Source organism: Lactuca virosa, chromosome 1 (assembly GCF_052849685.1).
Source record: "Lactuca virosa cultivar CGN04683 chromosome 1, Lactuca_virosa_CGN04683_v6, whole genome shotgun sequence".
Classification (NCBI taxonomy): domain Eukaryota; kingdom Viridiplantae; phylum Streptophyta; class Magnoliopsida; order Asterales; family Asteraceae; genus Lactuca; species Lactuca virosa.
The window spans coordinates 15,600,003-15,622,030 of NC_136426.1; the positions used below are offsets into that span (position 1 = coordinate 15,600,003).

At 35.4% G+C, this 22,028-nt stretch overlaps 3 protein-coding genes across 3 annotated transcripts; 2 read left to right on the forward strand and 1 right to left on the reverse strand.

Annotated features, from left to right (window-relative positions):
- Positions 1-1,271: 1,271 nt before the first annotated feature.
- On the forward strand, positions 1,272-7,064 carry LOC145133311 (protein LAZ1 homolog 1-like). Its single transcript, XM_079068258.1, has 9 exons — positions 1,272-1,487; positions 2,027-2,563; positions 2,750-2,806; positions 4,025-4,133; positions 4,621-4,805; positions 5,237-5,325; positions 5,570-5,825; positions 5,986-6,231; positions 6,314-7,064. Exons 2-9 carry the CDS (start codon positions 2,339-2,341, stop codon positions 6,608-6,610), a joined length of 1,464 nt encoding a protein of 487 aa, XP_078924384.1. The 5' UTR covers positions 1,272-1,487; positions 2,027-2,338; the 3' UTR covers positions 6,611-7,064.
- Positions 7,065-9,270: 2,206 nt separating this feature from the next.
- On the forward strand, positions 9,271-10,818 carry LOC145133322 (pathogen-related protein-like). The gene is made up of 4 exons (XM_079068267.1): positions 9,271-9,555; positions 9,823-9,955; positions 10,073-10,374; positions 10,474-10,818. The coding sequence occupies exons 1-4, from the start codon at positions 9,415-9,417 to the stop codon at positions 10,618-10,620; spliced, it is 723 nt and encodes a 240-aa protein (XP_078924393.1). The 5' UTR covers positions 9,271-9,414; the 3' UTR covers positions 10,621-10,818.
- A 10,027-nt stretch (positions 10,819-20,845) lies between these two features.
- LOC145111618 (uncharacterized) lies at positions 20,846-21,322 on the reverse strand. The gene has a single exon (XM_079047882.1). It carries the CDS (start codon positions 21,320-21,322, stop codon positions 20,846-20,848), a length of 477 nt encoding a protein of 158 aa, XP_078904008.1.
- Positions 21,323-22,028: the final 706 nt, after the last annotated feature.

The window sequence follows — 22,028 nt, forward strand, 5'->3', positions numbered from 1 at the left end:
CGATGTTCATATTACACCAACCTGACCACACTTGCATGTTTTTGCCATTAAGGTTGATCTACACTTTAGAGAAGAGGAAACGAAAGAGATGAAGATTGGGCGTATAAGAAAATAGAGAGAATCAGGGTTCAGGGGTTGTTGTAATAGGTTTTTGAAATAAAATGACGAAAATACCCCTCATGTGCGAAACACATGGGGGGTCTTAACGTTTGGAATTGACAGAAAACGGACGCATGGACCAGGCGGGTAATAAAAAGAGAAGGTGAGGATGGTCCGAGTGCAAAATAAAAGATAGAGACCAAACATGCAACTTTACCCAAACCACATGAACAATTTCAGTAATTTGTTCGTAAATTTTCAATGATATTAATTAACGATGTAAGTTCCATAACAGAAAAATAGGTTTTTGGTACTATAGCACAACAAAGTTTGATGAATTTACACATTTAGTCACTTAAGTATTTTTTGTGTTCATTTGGTTCTTAACGTTAGGAAATACCGACTAATTAAGGGTTTGAGGGAAATTGTATCTGGTTTACGAGTGACATGCTGACGTGACTTGACATATATGAGTTTGTTTTTGGCATTGCAGCACAACAAAGTTTGACGAATTTACACATTTAGTCACTCAAATAACCGGCTGTTCCTGTTTCAGGTTATATAATGGTGTAATTGATAAGTAAAATTCAACTTTAATGGTCTATTAGACACAAAACATACTTTAGTGATTGAATGTGTAAATTGGTCAAACTTTATTGTGCTACAGTGCCAAAAACCCCAGAAAAATATATCATTTTTGATACAAAATACATTGCAAAGCAATTTGTATCGAATTATACATAAAGATTAAATTGGTCGTAACAATGTAATCCGATTTGTTTTGTATAGAACGAAAGTAAAATATCAATATGTTAAACAACAACTAATAAAAAGAAACCAAACTGAGAAAAAAAAAAGTAGCAAAACGTGTTATCAATTATTCAATTTAGATTAAGTGCATATCGAGTTTTTTTCGTGTGATTTGCTTGTTTGCATGTAAATCATTCATGCATTTAAAGAATTAATTATGAGATAAAACCAAATCACATATTACACATCAGAAATTGGGTGACGGTGAATAACGGTTTAAGTAGTCCTACAGACCAATCAAAAAGCTCCGATACACATACATCTCCACGTCATTTCCACGTCATCAACTTATCTTATGAATCAATGGCACAGTTACGGGGAAAACAGAGGGAGCGCCGTGACTCTATTTCTTGAGGAACCCCACAAGATATCGCAAAGCCCCACCGACCCTCTTTCCCAACCGCCAAGGCAAAAATCGTATTCGGAGCTCTGCAAATATCTCATCAAAAAGCTCTGAAAATTATTCCGACGAGATTCATCTCCATTTACAGGAAAAGATTCATCGTGAAATTTTTTTAAAACTCGTTCGATTACATTGTTGAACCATTGTATGCATCGAGAGTTGTGACGTCTTTTCCGTAAGTGAAATCGTTAATCTATACTTCTATAGGGTTCTATTCCTCAAAGCAGTTCGTATACATTCCGGTTTTTTATCCACATCGTAGTCAATTTTTTTAGTTGGCATATCTTTGTTCTGACTATTGTTTCCGTTGTTGCTTGATGGTGATTGTAATCGACCGTATATGTTTGTAAGGAATCATCCGTTTTCGTTTTCGATATTTTTGGCATTTAAGCTTAAGCGTTACTTGAATCAATGAGGTCAACTTTCCCTAAGTTTGTTGCGTTTTGCGGAACTGGGGTTTATTAGGAAATATGTCAGTTTTGGATTATATTTTGCATGGTTTGTGTAAAATGTTGAGTTACCTATTGGAAATTTTTTCGTCTAGGGTTTTGGATCATGTTTCTATCTTCCCGAATCGTGCTCACCCTCAATAAGAACAATAAATCTTTCGAAGATAAATTTTAAATGAAGAAAACTTGTATTTTCAGCATTTACCAAAGCGTGCAGATTCCTGTACTTTGTTATCCTTGTTTTAATTGTATGAAATCTTTGCAGGCTTCTTCGTCCTACTGTTTCAGTTTCATCATCTTATTTCAAGCAGCATATCCTCGCATACCAGGACAACAATATTGGTTTACAAAGATTAGTCAAAGGCCCTAAAACACAAGTCAAACCTGCTAAATTCCAATGTTAACGTGTTCTTGATTAATGTAACACACAAGATTCAAGTTCAACATAGTTGTATTCAATATAATGGCTGATCTTATATATGAGCCAATGCTTCATTGACATAATTTGTGAATTTATTTTCACATTAAGTAATAGAGTGCTCAACATTTGTTGTCATAATAGAAGAGACTTCATCAAATGATTCTGATAGGATGGCGAGTAGTGCTTCTTTTTCTATCTCCCATTCTCACTTTGGCAGAGTCCTCGAACACACCATGGTCAATGTGGTCAAGCAACTTTGGTGCTGAGCAAACATTGCTTTACAGATGGACAATCTTCAGTGCAAGCTTTTGTGTACTTGTTGCTCTTTTTCTTTCCACATATCTTATCTTTGAGCATTTAGCTGCTTACAATCAGCCTGAGGTTTGATATTGCATACATCCTTTCAACTTTTTAACATAAGTTATTTCTGCTTTTACAGTCAAAATAATGTTCTCTATCAGCCTTCGACATGCTGTAATTGCATTTTACATGCAAGTCATGTTAAGGTGATCTTGTTATTTGTTATGATCTCTAGCTGATGGCATAAATAATTAATTTTGATTTCAGGAGCAGAAGTTCTTAATTGGAGTTGTTCTGATGGTTCCTGTTTATGCATTGGAATCGGTACGAGAATCTCTTGTTATGTTTTCTGTTTCTGATGGTTCTGTTTATTCATTGGAAGGTTAACCTAAGAAACTACTTTTTATTTTATTTTATAGAAAACTACTTATGAGCAAGGTGATGATTTATGTTTGATTAGGGAAGTCTTGATAACATAATCCTATAAGGAATTAGTACATAATTTATTGCCTATCTATATTTAGTTTAGAAAGATCATACACATCCTTATATTACTCATTCATACAAAATACTTCCTCTGTTCCAAAAAAGGCAACACTGTCACATAGTTTAATAAAAGTTTTGATTATTTATCCGATATCTAAAAGGACTTTTAATAAAGACAAAACAAAGAAAACTTGTCAACCACAATGAAAGTTTCTAATTTTAGCTAATGATTACTAAGGGAAAATAAAATCCTATAAGACTTGAATGGTTCTTAATCAGTATTTTTGTATTTTTGGTGAAATACACTTCATCTGCATATATAATTGTAGCCTGATTTGTAGCAGTAAATTTACTAAAAGTAGAGATTTCAAGCGATTGCTTTTATTTTGTTCTATTTCTTTGTCTTTTGGTTGGTGAGAGGCTGAGAAATTTTGAAGGCAAACGTTGTGATGATCCTATTCCTTTGTGGATAAGTGATTTGCTTTCAGTGTATTAAAAGCCATTTCATCTAATTATTTAAGTGAAATCTGTGGAATGAAGCTGTAATTGACAATCATAACTTTAGAATAAGAAGTGTTTGAATGATTAAAGGAGTAAAGCAACTCATTCAAGAGATACTTTTTATGACACTTTAATGTCTCTAGGCATACTGTATTATTAGAAATAAGTGTTCTTTTATGCTTTCCTAGACATGGTTGTTGGAATATTTTCTATGATCCATGCTCTCATATGGGCTTGTCCCACTTAGGCCACTGCTCTTTTTCTTTTCTAGATACCTTGTCATTGTCTCACTTAGGTCAAATAAAACTTTGACTTTCTTGAGTTATCTCACCAACGTTTTGGTTTAAACACAACAACACTAAACCATTTGCAACATTTATTAAAAGTCAACATTTTGGTTTAAACACAGCAATACTAAACCATTTGCAACAGTAACCTAACTGTGACAAATCAAAAAATATGTTTCTGTTCTTTTGAGTTTGTTTGCAAATGATTTTCTATTGAAGCCAGTAATGCAATGATCATGTCTAACTTTGAGTTTTCCAAATTATACAGTATTTGTCGCTATTGGATGCAGATGCTGCATTCAACTATGAAATAATCAGGGACTGGTATGAAGCTTTTGCTTTATATTGCTTTGGGAGATATCTTATTGCCTGCTTAGGTATGATCCTCATGATGGTTGTTTGTGTTTTGAATATGACACATGGCAAATAGGTTGTCTGCAATTCTATTTCTTTCCTGTCTTTAAAAATTAAATGATCCTTGTTCTAGTTCTATGAATTTTTGCATCATGCCATTTAGAAAACATACAGATATGAATCTGAAAAACTATATATCAACCATTTATCATTGTAATTTATCAAACAGAAACTTGTACATTATATAGTTATATATGTATACCAAAAGAATATGGTTCAAAAGTAGTAGCTGAGAATCCTGCTCGAAACGAATATCAGTTATTCCAATTTTATTATGATGTATAGCATATCATGTATTTCTATATTTGCTATACTTGACATAGATTAGATGGGATTAACTTTGTAGAAATCAGTGTGTTTAGAAAAGGAGTTTAAAAATGAAATTAGAACTGTACATTTGAAGTGCGTCCATCCTTGAGGTATTTTTGACTAAGAATGTGGTTATTGAAGGTGGAGAGGATAGTACTATTGAGTTCATGGAAAGTAAAAGCCGTATCAGTTACAGCATACCCCTTATAGAAGAATCATATACTTATGGAGTCGTGGAACACCCTTTCCCTCTCAATTGCTTCCTCAAGGAGTGGTATCTTGGTCCTGACTTCTATCAGGCAGTCAAAATCGGCATTGTGCAATATGTATGTCAGTATACACAGACTTCTGTATATCATATAAGGGTTAAATGCAAGAAATAACAACAAACTTCCATTGATTTATTTATTAGGCATCCTACTTCATTTCTTATTACAACATTGTACTTGGAAAAAAACATACCAAATTATAGCAATCACAATCCAAATACAAAGCTATGTTCACTGCTATAATACTGTACTTCTTTCCAAAGTATATAATGTCCTAATAAGAAAAAAGTTTGAAAATGCAATGCTATAAGATTTTTTTTTTCTTAAAGTAGAATGTTGTATTAAAAAGAAATAAAAGTAAACAAATATATGAAAGTACATTGCTGTTTCTTGCATATAATCGATATTTATTTTATAGCGTGTTTCCTGATTGTGATGAGGATTGATCCATATTTTAATCTGAACAAAGCTAAGCTGCATGATTCCAGATGATATTGAAGCTGATCTTTGCGCCGTTAGCAATGATTTTTCAGTTTCTTGGTGTTTATGGGGAAGGGAAGTTTGAGTTGAGATACGCGTAAGATACTTTTTTATTTTTTACTAAATTTACATTTTTCGTCCTGCACTATGGTTGATTTTCTATAATTTGGTCCAATAAAAGTAATCCTTTTCTTTTTTGGTCCCTATCTCACTGTTTCATAAGTTTGACTCCATTAATAAAATGGAGGTTAGATGCATGTTTTTAAAATCACTATTTTGCCCCTCATCCAAGTACTTTTTCACTTTTGATTTCATGTAAATGACAAATGTATGCAATGCAGGTACCCATACATGGCAGTTGTTCTTAACTTCAGCCAGAGCTGGGCGTTGTATTGCCTTATGCAGTTCTATTCAGTAACCAAGGATAAGCTGGCACCAATCAAACCTTTGGCCAAGTTCTTGACCTTCAAGTCCATTGTATTCTTGACATGGTGGCAAGGTGTTGGTGTAGCCATTCTTTTTTCCATGGGAGCCTTCACAGGACCCTTGGCTGATCAGCTACAAACACGTATCCAGGATTATATAATCTGTCTTGAGGTCTTTTCATTTCCAGTTTGTTAATTACTGTTCAGTCTCTTATGCTTTATATTTCTTGTATTCAACCACATTGAGTCAAAGGATAGGTAATTTTAAAAACGTTGAAGGACCTGTTTGTAAATAAGCTAAAACTTGAGGGTTTTTTTTTTCTCAATTCCAGATGGGTGTTGCTGCAGTGGTGCACTTGTATGTTTTCCCAGCCGGGCCGTACAAGCGTGGAGAGCGATGCGTACGTGATGTTTCCGTGATGACTGACTACGCGTCGTTAGGAGCACCGCCCGATCCAGAAGAGGTGCGCGACTCCGAGAGAACCCCCAGGCTACGCCTCGGCCTACCCGACGACAGACCCAAGCGTCCCAAATTACATCAAAGTGTTCGCGATGTCGTCTTCGGAAGTGGCGAAATTGTGAGTTGTTCGACTTTCGCACCTCAAATTATTCTCTTTTGGTTCTAACAGAACAATTTTGGTTTTGGTGTGTTACATGCAGATCGTTGATGACATGAAGTACACGGTTTCCCACGTGGTAGAACCGGTTGAAAGGGGATTAGCCAAGATAAATAGAACTTTTCATGAGATATCGGAAAATGTAAAACGACATGAGGAGAGAAGGCGCCCACTCCCACGCCCAGGCCCTAAAGATGACAGTCATCTAATTCCTCTGAGTTCATGGTCCAATGAATTCTTGGAAATTCATCGAGATGTAGAAAAAGGCAGTTCCAGCGACAGCAAGCTCTCTAATGCCAGGCGATCAAAGAACCCCTTTTCTCAATCTCCATACAGATAATACCTTCGTTTTCCAGGTGGATCTGTATAAATACGGGCAAGCAAATACAAAATACAGAAATATATGAATATCGTTGCAGCTGATAATAGAGGTACACTCCTACTAACTACTGATCTGTGCACACGGAATGCAAATTATTTGATTATAGAATTACAAGACTGTATATTGTATACGTCCTAGTATCACTCAACTTAGAATATCAATATGTTTGGGAAGTTGTGAATATGTTTTGGGTTGGATTTGGATTTATCAGTCATACAAGTAACAAAAAAACATGAATTTCTTTTGGCATGTGGTACTGTTGATTGTCAGAGTAAAAACAATATTGCACATTTCTTTTGGGAAGAGTCACCTTTATATGTCAATTGTCTGTAAATAGTATACGATACTGTTGAGTTCGATTTGATTTACAAGTATTTTGAGTGTTTGATTACCGTTAAAAACATTTGTTAAACTTGAGTTTCTTTTGATTTAAGAATTGTTTTTGGTCACTTATGTCTACAAACCTGTTATGACAACTGCAACTCATCACCATTAGAACCAGTAAAACACTCGATGGTTAGATGGAGAAGAATAAGAGGTAAACTGTAATCAGAGTTGAAAGAAAGAATAAAAACGGTAGGAAAAGGAGATAAAAGGAAAAGTGGAATTCAACGGCTTTAGATTTAGGTTAATTACATTTATCTAATTTTTAAAAATAAAAAATAATTTAGTATTTAGGTGGATTAAATTACATGTCAACCAAATAATAAAGACAAAATAATTATTAAATGCCACATCAGTTTTATGACTAGGTAACCGGATAAATTTGAGCAAAATGACTTAATTGACAGATTATAAATGAGTTTAATGGTACGTTGTGCATAAAAATAAGTTTAGTGACCAAATTAGACAAATACCAAAAGTTTATTGTTCTGCAAGTGATGTTTATCACTAAATTTTAATAAGTTTTAATAAGGGTATACGTTTACAACAATAGATATTTATTTTGAAAGCGTGATATTAAATGAGTCATGTTTTGGACATTTGTTGTTATAATTGAAAAAACAAATCTAAAACATTTGTCATCATTAAATTGTCAAATGCTGGTTCTTTTTACATCGATTAAATGTTATTTTTTTTTGACTTTATTATAACAAAAACTAGTTGCATGTTCCGATACATTTCAGTTTTGAAAATGACAACTACAAAATGGTCGTCATGGTATGTCGAAAGTTGCCATTTTGGTCTAAAAAGTTTTGGATTTGTACCATTAAACTTACAACGAATCAAAGTTTTGGACCAGTGATGTCACTCCAAAAGTTTTTGGACCAAAGTGGTAATTTTTGACATACTGCAACAACCATTTTTTTTTTTGCAGTTTTGTAAAGTTTCTAAACTCATCATCTATCTTTTTTGGACAATGGTGTGCTGCGTTTTGTAATCATCATCATCTTTTCATTTTAATTTCTTTCCGTTTGCAAATCCGTCAAATTGAATCCAAAAAAATTGGGTTTTAAATCTGAGAAGAAGATAAAACAGCAATAATATGATTTTTGAAGAAATAAAATAAACAAATAAAGGTTATCTCGCAAAGAATTCACACTATTTTTGTCAGAAAAAGTTATATCGCAGATCACGAGCCTATTTTCGAACCAAAATAGCTATTTTTGTGATAAAAGTGGAAAAAAATGGTTTCTTTTGATATACACTCAAAATTTGATATTTTAGTGAATAACTCTATAAATTTTTTTATGTTTTTCTTGCATGATATGACGTAATAAAAGATACTAAAATAAGTTTTATTTGGTTTTAATAAATCTGTTTAATATATTTTATGATAGACTCGAAATTTGATATATCAATGAATTGGTCATTGGAAAATGCATTTGAGGCCCCATTTTGGTATATGTTATTGTCATCTCCAATTAATTGGAATAATACGAACTGATAACGCCAATTTTTTGGAAAAATTTACTTCTTTCAAATGGTTGTATGATTCTATTCAAAATTTTACTTCACATGTTATATTATATATAATACGTAAGATATGTATGTACCGGAACTCTAAGCCCGACCAGAAACAAACAAAGACCTTTCAAACAAACTAAATGGTAAAAAAGTATCTACCATTAAGATATGAAATTGGGCCCATTCCGTCCCTGCTAGGCATATAATGTCTTATTCAAAAGAATAGTAAACAATCTATGAGGTTCGTATTGGGATGCATGTGAGTTCCAAAATGGCATAATGTGAGTTTTTATGCTCGTTGTACATGAAAATTGGATAAAGCAAACGAAAATAACTAACCAGAAACGGGGCAACGTGGGTTCTCTAGGACAACTTGGACCTTGTGCAGTTAAAAAAAAAAATCCAATTTTCCTTTATTCTGATCATGTTTTCTACACTCTACACCACCTAATCTAAGCATATTCTTTGCATTCTAATAGATTTTAAAAATACCAAAATAATTAGATGATGACACTAGAATCAATAACAAATTTAACTTATATCTGAATAAAACAACGTTGCATTTTTTATGAAATCACCCAAAGGTAAAAGTAATATTTTTTTAATTAAAAAATATTTCTTGAAAGTGCACCAAAATTGAAAGTCAAAATCTACACTAGAATACAAAGGCCATAAAGAATAGTCCCTAGCACATCAAATACGTAACTTGGCATCCATTAGAATTTTATCCAACTTCATCAAATGGAGACTTTTCGTAAATTTCTCCCCAAGTATATGGGATCTCTTCCAGTTGCGCGCTATATAAAGTAATTAAGATCACACGTCCTAAGATTAAGAGCTAATTAAACCCAACAATGGATCAATACAAAGGTTCAGATGTAGACAAGTACAGATCTTTCATGAGTGGAGAAGGTGAGAAGAACACCAAATGGAAGTATGGTGCACCACCTAACTATGATGCAGTCAATAAACTCTTTGAAGAAGGCAGAACCAAGGTTTTGATTAAATACTTATATCTTTACATTTGTACCCTTTAATTTTTTTCTAATTAGACTTGGACTATAATATTGATCCCAGTATGGCTTAATACACGAACTTGTTTCTAAAGTAATCTTTCACATAAGTTATAGAAATGTAAATATCACAAAAATGTAAAGAAAAGTTTATTGTGTGAAAGAGTATGTTAACTTTTCTACAAGGTGTGCATAGTCAATAGTGTATCTTATTTAAACTGATTAATGTTTATAATTTGGATGGATAAGATATGGCCAACAGGTTCACTAGGAGAGCAAGTTCAGAATCTTGTGAAAACATGGGAAATGGAGATGTTCAACAAAGTGAATCCCCAAGATTACAAGTCTGTTGATGTCACAAAGCTCACAATTTCTGTTAACGGTATAAAACTCATTGGAATGGAAACCTCCAGCTGTCGAATAATAAAGCAGTTGTCTATATATAACTGTTGATATATTATATATATATCTTATGTACGTACTTATTGTTCATATATAGGCAGGAAACCCTTGAAATTGGAAGATGTAGCCAAGATAGGTGGAGGATACAATATGTTTCTACAAACTTCATTGCCAGAAGATCTACGACTGTATAATCCTAGTGATGAAACCGTGGATACGGCTCACAAGATCTTCACAACTACATTTACTCGTGGTTTTGTATTGGAGGTTCTTGAGGTTTACTCAGGTCCTCCGGTGATTGCATATAAGTTCAGGCATTGGGGTTACATGGAAGGTCCATTCAAAGGTCAGCAGCCTACAGGAGAAATTGTTGAAATGATTGGTGTCTCCACATTCGAGGTCAAGAATACTTATAAGTTATAATATGTCTTCTTGTCGCTTACAAATATGTTTTTGACTTAATGTTTGTTGTTCTGACATTTGAGTTTTCTTTTACAGTTGGATGAACAATTCAAGATCGTGAAGATTCAGTTTTTCTACGATAGAGGAGAGTTTCTTGCGGGTTTTATCAAGGGTGGGAGTACTGTGACCACCACCCAAGATTCCACCATTGGTGTAGGCTCTTCAAGATGCCCTTTTTCTTAATAAATGAAGCATGCATGGTTTCATCTGCTACCACCATTAATGAACATGCATGCTTTTATAATAGCTAGATGTTGAACTTGGAATAAACAAATTAATGTTGTGATTTCTAGTTTTTGGTAATCATTTATTTTTAGTATGTTGGGAACCTTCAAATGTTCGTGGTTGTAAACAATAATAAAAATTCCTCTTTTCAATCTACATACAGATACTACGTATTCTCACTCTTAATTAGGTAATGTTTCTTTTCAACTTAATGGATCTGTATAAATATGCGCAAGCAAATAGAATACATAAATAATTGAAGATTGCGTATTATTATTGCAGCTGATAACAGAGGTACACTCCTACTAACTACTGAACTTGATTTCTGCACACGAGGTGCAAATTATTTGATTGTAGTGATAAAATCGATATCTCTTATTTCTTTCAGGGATCATAAAATCTTTTTATATACAATACAATTAATAAAAGGATAGAATATCTAGCTAGAAAATAGGAGATAATAATAAATATAAAATAATCAATTCCAATACTCCCCTCAAGCTGGAGCATGAAGGTCACAAATAGCTTGTCCAAGAGAGAACAAAGATGTTGAGCACCTAAACCTTTCGTGAACAAGTCATGTAACATCTTAAAAATTCATAAGTAAAATTTTCATTTTTAAATCAACCAAAATTCATTAAATCATCATATCAAACCATCAAACTATGCCAATGTGAAAATAGTTATCAGAGTACAAATCTCAAAATCATAAAAATGCTAAATACGGGTGGATGCGTTGCAATCAGGCCGGACCCTTCTCTTTCGAATCAGAAGTAACTGAAACATAAATTTAAACCGTAAACACAAAGCTTAGTGAGTTCCCCAAATACCACATACCATACATCACACATACATATCATACTAAAGCATATACATGTCTATTTCACCATTGAGTCCCTTCCGACTACCCGAGTCCCTTCCAACTCCTTCGGTATCTTTCAACCGGTACAAGTCTATTTCACCTCCTACAGCTAAACATACAATCATACTAGCAAGAGTCACGAAGACAACAAGCACATACATACATATCAGTAAGTATCACAAAGATCACTACTATCCTACATCATAATCTAGTGGGCCGATATTAGTGCATTCGACCCACAAGTACAGTGAGGAGACCACTTCAGTCTGAAGATAGACAAATCACACTCTCGGGCTGCTGCTACTACAATTTCTCACACTGAATATATCAAAATTAACCCTAATAAATAATCAAGGTAATAACCCATAATAAATAGCCCAAATTATCATCTGACATGCTAAGGGTAAAAGACCATTTTACCTTTCTCTCAATTAACCAATCTAACCATGGCCTAAGCCCATAAAGATCCAAAGCCCAAGAATGACCCAAAACCTAAGGCCCACAAATGGCCCAAAAGGCCTTCTGTTGAGTATGCCATGCGTACCACCATTACGCCCATCGTACAAGCTGTAACAGCAAGGGGAAAATGGGTGTTGAACACGTTACGCTGAGCGTATGCATATATACGCCCAACGTACTCCCCTGATGGCCAAATTCACATTAAGCACTTAATGCCTTAAGTCTAAACATCAAAATCACAGATTTTGCTCTTGGGAAATGTCTCAAATGATAAAGTCGTCAACTTGATGCCTTTGCATGGCTCAAAGAGGCCCAACACCTATTTATAACATTCTAACTTCGTATTATGACCATCAACTCATGCATGGTTGAGCTAAATCCATAAAAATGCTATTTTTATGCATTGGGGACCTCAAAAACATCAAGATCTACTATCCTAAGCTTCTGGAGTAACTTATACTCACATGAATCAACCCAAGGGACCAAAATATGCCAAAAACCCTAAACTAACTAGATCTAAGAGATGAATCAATAAGGTTGAGACTTTATATCTCGAGAAGAATGGTTAAGGAGAGCAAGGTCTGGATCTACAAGCTTCAAATCAACAAGTGCTTCTCCAAAGGGTTCTTCTTTCTTCAATATGCAAAAAAAAAAAACACCAAAACCCACAAAAAGATCAATACTCTCTAAAAAGGAGCTAGGGTTTTGAGGGAAAATTATTAGAGGATGGAGGCTGAGGATAAGGTTAACCTCAAGGGAGTTAATGAGGTTTTATAGGGTCCAAAACCCAAACATTAGGGTTTTCCCCTGACTCGAGTACGCCCTGCGTACTCTAGGTACGCCCAACATACTAGGGGGAAAACCCCGTGTCCAAGTCTCGACAAGGTACGCTCTGCGTACCTTAATTACGCCTAACGTAAGGGCCAAATATGCAAAATAATTAAACACTTAGAATATAAGGAATTTACCTGAGAACCGGGCGTTACAAGTCAGCTAGCTGGAACTTGGTATCCATATGCATAGGTTAAACTTCCTTTGAATCCATTCTCTCACGGAAAAAATAACAATCCATCTTCACATGCTTGGTGTGTTCATGAAAGACAGGATTATTAGAAATGTGACAGGCAACTTGATTGTCACAAAAAAGAGTAGTAGAACCACGTTGATTAACGCCTAACTCCTTTAAAAACCAACACATCCAAATGATTTCACTAACAGTAGTGGCCATTGCTCGGTATTCAGCTTCAGCGGAAGATCGGGAAACCACTGATTGTTTTTTAGCTTTCCAAGAGATTGGAGCTCCTACTAAGAGGAGAAGATAACCTGTCCGAGAACGCCTTGTCATGGGACATCTAGGCCAATCAGAGTCAGGGTTGGCCACAAGATCATTCCCACCAGATCCCGACAAAAGAATCCCTTGACCAGGAGAAGCCTTGAGATAAATAAGAACACACAGAAGAGCATCAAGATTATGTTGTCTAGGATCCACAACGAACTGGCTGAGAATGTTGACCGAGCAAGCTATGTCGGGCCTTGTTGCTTGCAAATAAAGGAGTCTCCCAATAAGTCGCCGATTGTCACACCCCCGAACCTGAACGGTGGAAACATTCGGGGGCGGAGGACGTCATGTACAGTATCATAACAATTGAATAGTAAATAAAGTACACACCACCATAATATATATTTGAAAAGTTTACATGATTGTTGTATTACATGTTTCAAAAGTCAAATACAATATGATGTTCCAAAAGATATTGCTAACGCCAGAGCATTAGTCCCCAAAAGTAGTTGCTAACCTGGTGTTTAGCGATTCCGTGAGAATACAAGTTATTTCAAAGAAAAAGTGTCAACAATTAAGTTGGTGAGTTCATAAGTAGTTATTTGTGTAAATGTATGCCATTCGAAAGTTCACGTTTATTTTCCAGAAAATCCGATATTTTCTTATAAAATGAGTTATGAATCGTTGTTTGTATGAAAGGAATGTATTGAACCAGGAAAATCCTATATTTTTCTAAAAGTGAGAAACAGTCTTAAATGCCCAAGACTGTAACTTGTAAGTAAATATGTCATGCTTAAAATGATGATGTGTAGTTTTATTAGTGAACAAAACTATAGGAAGCTTGTATTTTCACGTAAAAAAAACTGTAATATTACTTTTCCTGTAAAAACATAATACCATAATAATTGTCTATCCTGTGAGTTTTCATAATCGTACTATGATGGATTTGCCTGTAGCGACGTTCTTCAGGCGTCGAAATGTTATGACACTTGTCACCCTTAACCTGCCGGTCCAGCTTAAGCTAACAGCCAGTGTACGGGATCATCAGTCCCGTATAGATCTATACACACTTATCACGTTCTCCGGGCGGAGACTCTGGTTATAAAACAGGGCTTTCTTGTATACCTTGATAGGTACGATGAAGACGAATGACTCACATATTCTCAATTAAGTCACGTATTATTGAAATGAATGTGTTTATGTCCGAAATGATTACCCTTTTTACTATGTTGAAAAAGGCATAACAATGATTTGTATTTTCTTATATATAAGTAATGTTATAGTTGAAATGGTTAACCTTGTCATGATATGTTATGCAAACATATAAATAAAGCATGTTTTTATTTACAAACATATTTCATCCCGAGAGGGTAAAATGGTATCGTAAGATGTTTTGCATGCCAACATTTTCGTATGATAGTTATAACAACAATATGGAAAGTAAAGCAAAAGATTGATGTTTTCACACGAGTTTAACCGTGTGTTTACTTGTATTCCCCCCCTTAAAAGTGTTTAAAAACATTTAAAAGCATTTGAAAGTGTAGTGATAGGGGTATAAACTCACTTGGTAAGAGTGACGGGTTGATGAAGACGATGTTTAATTCGGGCAGCAGTTCGACTGGAAAGAAGCAAGTTTCTCGGAAACTTCGGGCTTCCGTCAGGGCTTGGACACGTAACTGGGGCGTCGGGGTAGTCTTGGGATGCTTAAAACAGAGTAAAAGTAGGAGAGGGGATAGAAATGAGCAGCCAAAACCGAAGCCCTCAGTTTCTATTTATAGGGTGGATTTTTGGGATTCACGGCGTGAACTTGGGGTGGTTCACGTCGTGAGTTTTGATATTATCCCTTCCGTATACTCGACGTCTGATAGCCCGTCTCTGGCACACATCAGTCACCAGCTCATGTCGTGAGCTTCTGGCTCACGTCGTGAGTTTTCTGACAGTGTGGGGTTTCGTGTCCCGAACTTCAGAAATTCATATATCTCGCATACGAGTTCCGATTTTGACGTTCTTTATATCCACGCGTAGGTGAGATTATGCTCTACAACTTTCGTTTAGACTCCGTCGGCTAATTTTGACTTTATTTTCTATATTATATTTTTAACACGCCGGGACTGGAAAAGTCCTAAAATCCATAACTTCTTCATCCGACGTCCGTTTTCGTTTGTCTTTTTACCGTTGTTCTACTATTATCGAGATCTTCGATTCTCGTTAAGGTTGCGTCGGCTAAAAGTCGCTCGATCTCTATTTCGAGTTTTTAGCTGTCTACTGCTATATCCGAAACTTAGAAAAATCACAACTTCTTCATATGAAGTCAGATTTAGACATTCTTTTTATGTACGTTTACAATTTAATGATATCTACGACTTTCATTTAGATACCTAAGGCTAAAAAGTATTTTATTGAAATTTCGCGTTTTATGCTTAATAGTGTTTTACAGGTTTTGTTGCGGATCTTCGATTGGTCATAACTCCTTCGTTATAACTCGAATTTTAGTGTTCTTTATATTTTTGAAAACCTTGTTACGATATCTACCACTTAGTACCTCCAAATTGAGATTTTTGAATATTTCATTTTTGACGCTATTTTTATTATCTCAAAAGTAGGTTACAATATTTAACTTTAGGTCATTACATTGACTTAAAATATTGGGTTGTTACATCGATATTGGTTCGCATCAACCTTTGGTTGGTTTTCATCTTGACCAATTTTAAGATTTTGTTTGATTGGAAATGAAATGGGGCGAGCTCCCATCATACCGCTGTCCTTCAAAATGTCAAGGGTGAATTTTCTTTGATTGGGAACCACCCCTTCGGAAGTTTTAGGACTCCAAGATCCTTGATGCTAAACTTAGCATGCATGCACGTCTTTATTTCTTGGATCTTGTTGGCATTGTTACCCATAATGATCACGTCATCAACATAGATAAGAATTGCAATGAAAGTGCTACCTTGTTTATGAAGGAATAGAGAGTGATCAGATTTTGATTGTTTGAAATTAAGACCCAAGAGAGTGGTAGTAAAATTCTTGTACCAATTCCTGGAGGCTAGCTTGAGACCATAGAGAGACTTTCTCAAACGGAAAACTTTAGTGTCATTTTCTTTAGAAAATCCTTGAGGCATCTTCATGTAAACTTCTTTGTCCAAATTTCCATCCAAGAAGGCGTTATTGACATCAAGTTCATGAACCATCTAATCTTTCTTAGTAGCAACAACCAATAAATTTTGTACAGTAACAAGCTTTGCAACGGGAGCAAAGGTGTCATGAAAATCCACTCCTTCATTTTGTGTGAAGCCTTTTGCAACAAGTCTCGCCTTGTATTGTTCGATTTCCCTATTAGGATTGTACTTTATTTTGTAGACCCACGTAGAATCAATAACAAATTTGCCTTTTGGGAGCGTTTCCAAAGTCCACGTCTCATTTGTTCAAGAGCTTGAATCTCATTTTTCATGGCATCAATCCAACGAGGATCCTTCATGGCTTGTTTGAAGCAAACCAGTTCATCATTTGAGGTGATGATCGCTAAGAAATTTTTATGAGAGTTAGAAAGTTTATTATAAGATAAAAATTGGCAATTGGGTGTACCATCGAGGAGCTTTGATTTGGTGCGGATTGAGTGAGATTAACCAAAGGGGAAGCTGCACAATGTAATCATTCAAATGCTTTGGCAGAACATGATTTCTTTGAGGCCTCATGGTGGTAGTGGTTTGAGGCCTCATGATGCAATGGACTTTCGTAGCATCTCGCTCATGGGCCTCAAAGGCAGCAATCTCCTCGGGAGTAGCAGTGTTGATATTTACTTCCTTCAAATCCTTATCGAGGACATACTCCTATTCGTAGCGGGTAACCATTCGGATGTTGCGGATCCAATCATTAAAATTGGTCCCATCAAAGATCACCCTCCCACACAAATTCATGAGTGAGAATGAGCCGGAAGAGTTCGAGCCTGAAGCGTTGTTTGAGTTCGACATCTGAAAAGTAAAAGAGACAAAGTTTGATTAGATAAGAATCCCAATTAAACACCCAAATGAGAAATTAGGGCTAGGATCCAACAACATTATTCACAACTTAAAAGAGGGATGCCGTAATTTAAATTGCAAATAATTTGAAGGTAAGCGAATGACAATTCACTAATTTCCACCATGAAAAACGAAAAAGATTAAGTTTTAAATGTATTGAAACTCCTATATCTTTTGAGATTCATTGAATTTTTCAATGACATGTTTAAATCTCGATATGCCCTTCAAGTTTGTGACTGGGATACCGAGGATCACAAACAAGGTGTGAATGACCATGCAAATGTACTTGGTGCCCTCGATGTTACAATCACCTAATCAATGTGCCGGTTAGCCACACACGCTCCATTGATCTATGACAAACAACGAGTCACCCTTTGCCACTTTTGCTAGACCCAAATTAGTGTGCCGGTTAACCACCCACTCTCCACTAACGTCTTGGCAAGGGTACAAAGTGTAATTTGATGGAATAACATCATTTTCACATTTTTCCTAAAGTAACTAAGATTGGTAATTTTATGAAAAAACGTTTAGTTACTTTATTAATCATTATACTTTTTAATGAGGAATTAGTCTCCCTATCCTACCCGTTCGGCTAACGACCCTCCACTAATCAAGGAAGCGGTGGGTGAGAGTGGACACCCATTAAACTGCCATTTTATAGGCAGCAACCTTATACCCCCCCTTATAGATCGGCTTCGTGAATGAGGCCTACTAACGGTAAGACTAGCATTTATCTTATACATATATAATAATTATTCTTATAATATTATAATAGTATAGGGGTGAATTTTAAACTTGTAAAATTCTAGGGTTTGGAATTTAATTATTTCAAAATTAAATTTTTTAATCAAAATTTAAATTCCAAAACTTGAGGACAAGTCTTGAAACATTTCAAAACTATCTAGATCTTCAAATAATATAATTAAACAATTAATTGATGATTATCTAATTTTGACCTAATCCAATTTCATGCAAGATAATTGATCAAATAATTAAGGTTTATCAAATAAGGTAATAATTATCTAATTAAATGATAAATATCTTTTATTTTGACAAAGATAATCACAAAGAATCAATAAAATTCAGATTTTATTAATCAAAAACAATTTTGGTAATTATCCCTAGTCAAAATAAGCCAAAAATCCCGAAATTCCTTCTGTCTGACACCCTAACTCGCCGAGTCCCTTACATAACTCACCGAGTTCATCTGAATCGTCGAGTTCACTTTGGGACTCGACGAGTCTGTCAGGCATAAGGCATAAAAATCGATTTCAAGCAATGAATAAACATACAATGCATCAAATACAATGGAAACCAAGCAAGGCTCTGATATCACTGATGGGTTTTGAGCAAAAGAAAATTCCTATGTGCACATGAAAAACCCTAAAGCTTTGGATCTAGGTTTCTCTATTGTACATGAAAATTTATCCAAAGCTTACAAACCCTAGATCTAGCATACAAAATTTAAAAATAACAACTAAAACAAGTTTAGATGATTACCTTTCACAAGTAGCAAGAATCTTCAACTTCAAGAGCTTAGTATCACAATTGTAATACCTTTAATGGCTTACAAACACCAAGGCAAGAAGATGATATAGAAGAGAGGGAATGGAGGCACAAAATCGGCTCTTAGAACTTCTTAGGGTTTCTTGTAGCCGATTTCTGTAGCCCTAGGGGTCCTTATATACTTGAGCTGCTAGGGTTTCAGCCAAAACCCTAATTGGATAGCTTACCCCTTAAGCAGTCCAAAGAACCTTCTGGAATAAGGCTTGGACGATTTCAAGGTAGGCTTCCACCCTAATTTCGTCCACCCTTTGATCCATAGGGATTCACGGTCCAAAACAATTATCTTCTAATTGCAATTCCAGTTCCCTTAAGTTCAATTAATCTCTTTTGATCACAAAATTAATTTCCTAATTAATTCTTGACTAATATTAATTAACTAATATGATTTCTCCTTTAATATATTATTCTTATAATATATTAATAAACCTTAATAACCTCTTTCTCCATTAATGATCCAGTCCAGTTGCTTTGGTGAAGGCAACCCAAAAGGACCATGCTACAACCTGGTAAAGTACATACCAAATATAGTTATGGACTTAGACACTAATCCAACATATGATAAATGTGATATGTGAGGAGTGGTTTTCGTTCTTAAAGGAAAAGAGGATGATTTGATGCTTGCTTGGATTACTGGTGGGTAATATGTGTTTAACTGAGATTGCTTTGGAAAGGGGTGAAATGTCACACCTTAAAGTCAAATGTACTTGTTTTCACCTTGTTTAAATCCGTAAACATGTGTAAACACATGTGTTTACGCCCAAAAATGGGTTTACTCTTGATTTTTCGCCCCTTATGTGGTATACCATGATGTTTACGCCCAAAGAATGGATTCCCTAAGTAGTTTACACCCATAATGTGGTCCACCAAGGTGTTTACGCCTTAAGATCCTTCCTAGGATGGTGTTTACGCCCAAGGTCCACTAAGGGGGTGTTCACGGCCATACATTAGGTTCCTAGGGTAGTTTACGACCAAAGGATGGCCTATTTGGAGGGGTTCACGGTCTTAGATGGTATCCTTAAGTGTGTTTATGTTTTGGGTGATTTTTATAAATGTGTATATGTTTCTAGTGCTTAGAAAGCTCAAAATGATGGCCTTAAAGTTAAAGCATTCAAGGTTGCAACATAACACAAGTTCTTATATCTATATCATGTGATTCTTAATCAAATCCATTTGTCTAGTTTTTGCCTTGATAAACTTGTTTACTTTCAAGAGATTACCTTGTATGTGGCTTCCAAAGTGTACACTTTCATGTGCAAGCACCTATGCCCTTTTAGCTTTCAAGGGTTCATTGTAATAGGGTTACAATTTAGACCTTGTTTGATCCAAAAATTCCGGGTTATCACATAATTCGTATGTTCAATTGCACCAGAGTCAACGACCTAATCAATTTCATCATCCAATCTACCCGTCATGTTAGCCATTGGCATGGTTTATTCACCTTCCAGTTTAATGGGTCCTCCAAAGTGCTTTAAGAAGGCTTCGTACTGGTCTGTTGTAAGACCTGGGATAGGGCTGGTGTCAACACAAGCAACTCTTGGTTTGTCTTTGTCCACTTTTCCCTTGCCCAACCACCAATCTGGGTACCCAATACGTTTGAAACACCCATCAGGATTGTGACCATATTTATCATAAAAGGTGCAGTGTTGGATATCAGTCTCTCGCTTTGTAGAACTTTGATTTGATTTGTTATTTTTCCAAGAGTTCCCGTATCGCTTGTTGGGCACACATGATTTGAAGGCAGCAACCTTTATGGAAGGTTTCTTATTGTTAGTGATGTTCCTTTGGCGTTCGTCTTCAGCGACAAGGTGATAAGCAGATCCCAGATTCAATGTTGGTGAAGTATCGAGTATTTAAGTTTTGATGACATTAAAGTCACCATCCAAGCCCATGAGAAATTCATACAACTTCTCCTTCTCCTGATGTTTAACGAGACGTCCCTATCCCACAAGTGCAGCCATTGCAAGTGCACTTTGGTATAGGGAAGGTAGATTGAATCTCATCCTATAGGGATCGTAACTTGGTGTAGTAGGCAGACATAGAAGTCCAGTCTTGTGGGGTGGTGGTAAGTTGGTTCTTCAGTTCATAAGCCCTAAGAGCACTTTCTTTTCCAAATCTTTCACGAAGATCCAACCATATTTCCGAAACAGTGTTGTCGTACTTGGCACTTCTTCTTATTTCCTTCTCCATGGCTGTAGTAAGCCATCCCTTTATCATAACATCACATCTCATCCATACCATATACTCCTTCGATGTCTTCTCTGGTTTCACAATGGTGCCGTCTATGAAGCCAATCTTGTTCTTGGCGAACAAGAAGTTCTCCATTTCCTGGACCCAATCAATGTAGTTTTTATTAGACAAAGGCTCACTGACTTGCAACTGTCTAGGTGAATCAGGTGGGTGAATATAGTAAGGAGAGTCATGATCTGGTGTGTTGTTGTTGCCATTCTTGTTTGAAGATTTGCAATCGTCAGCTGCCATGGCGATGGAGGTTTAGGGTTTCACAGAGCAGCTAGGTTTCCTGCTCTGATACCATGGTAAAATCGATATCTCTATTATTTCATTTAGGGATCATAAAATCCTTTTATACAAAATACAATAAAAAGGATAGAATATCTAGCTAGAAAATATGAGATAATAATAAACATAAAAGAATCAATTCTAATTTGTCGATTTAGAAGATTGTATATTATATATGTCTAATATCAATCAACTTAGAATGTCAATATGTTTGGGAAGTTGTGAATATGTTTTGGATTGGATTTATCAGCCATACCATTATCAAAAACATGAATTGGCATTTGGTACTGTCGATTGTTGAGCAAAAACAATATCAGACATTTCATTTGGTAGGAGTCAAACCTTTTTATTTCAATTGTCTTTCATTATTATATGATACTGTTGAGATTGATTTGTTTTGCAAGTATTTTGAGTGTTTGATAACTGTTAAAAACATTTGTTAAACTTAAGTTTCTTTTGATTTATGAATTGATTTTGGTCCCTTTATGGAAATTGTTTGAAAGCTCCATTAAGACTGGAAGCATGAGGTACCATAGTTTTCATCTTAAGCCACCTATAATAATTAACTAGGAATTAGACTTTTGGACTCCCACTCTTTTTAGCTGGAACCCTTGGATGACGATGAGGCATACTATTTAGGCCTTTTATATCTATATTTGGTGTTCAT

Coding starts and splice junctions, on each gene's coding strand:
- LOC145133311 (XM_079068258.1), top strand. CDS start 2,339: ATGATTCTGATAGGATGGCGAGTAGTGCTTCTTTTTCTATCTCCCATT. Junction 2,564..2,749: donor CTGCTTACAATCAGCCTGAG/GTTTGATATTGC, acceptor TTTTGATTTCAG/GAGCAGAAGTTCTTAATTGG. Junction 2,807..4,024: donor CTGTTTATGCATTGGAATCG/GTACGAGAATCT, acceptor CAAATTATACAG/TATTTGTCGCTATTGGATGC.
- LOC145133322 (XM_079068267.1), top strand. CDS start 9,415: ATGGATCAATACAAAGGTTCAGATGTAGACAAGTACAGATCTTTCATG. Junction 9,556..9,822: donor TTGAAGAAGGCAGAACCAAG/GTTTTGATTAAA, acceptor TGGATGGATAAG/ATATGGCCAACAGGTTCACT. Junction 9,956..10,072: donor GCTCACAATTTCTGTTAACG/GTATAAAACTCA, acceptor GTTCATATATAG/GCAGGAAACCCTTGAAATTG.
- LOC145111618 (XM_079047882.1), bottom strand. CDS start 21,322: ATGGCAGCTGACGATTGCAAATCTTCAAACAAGAATGGCAACAACAAC.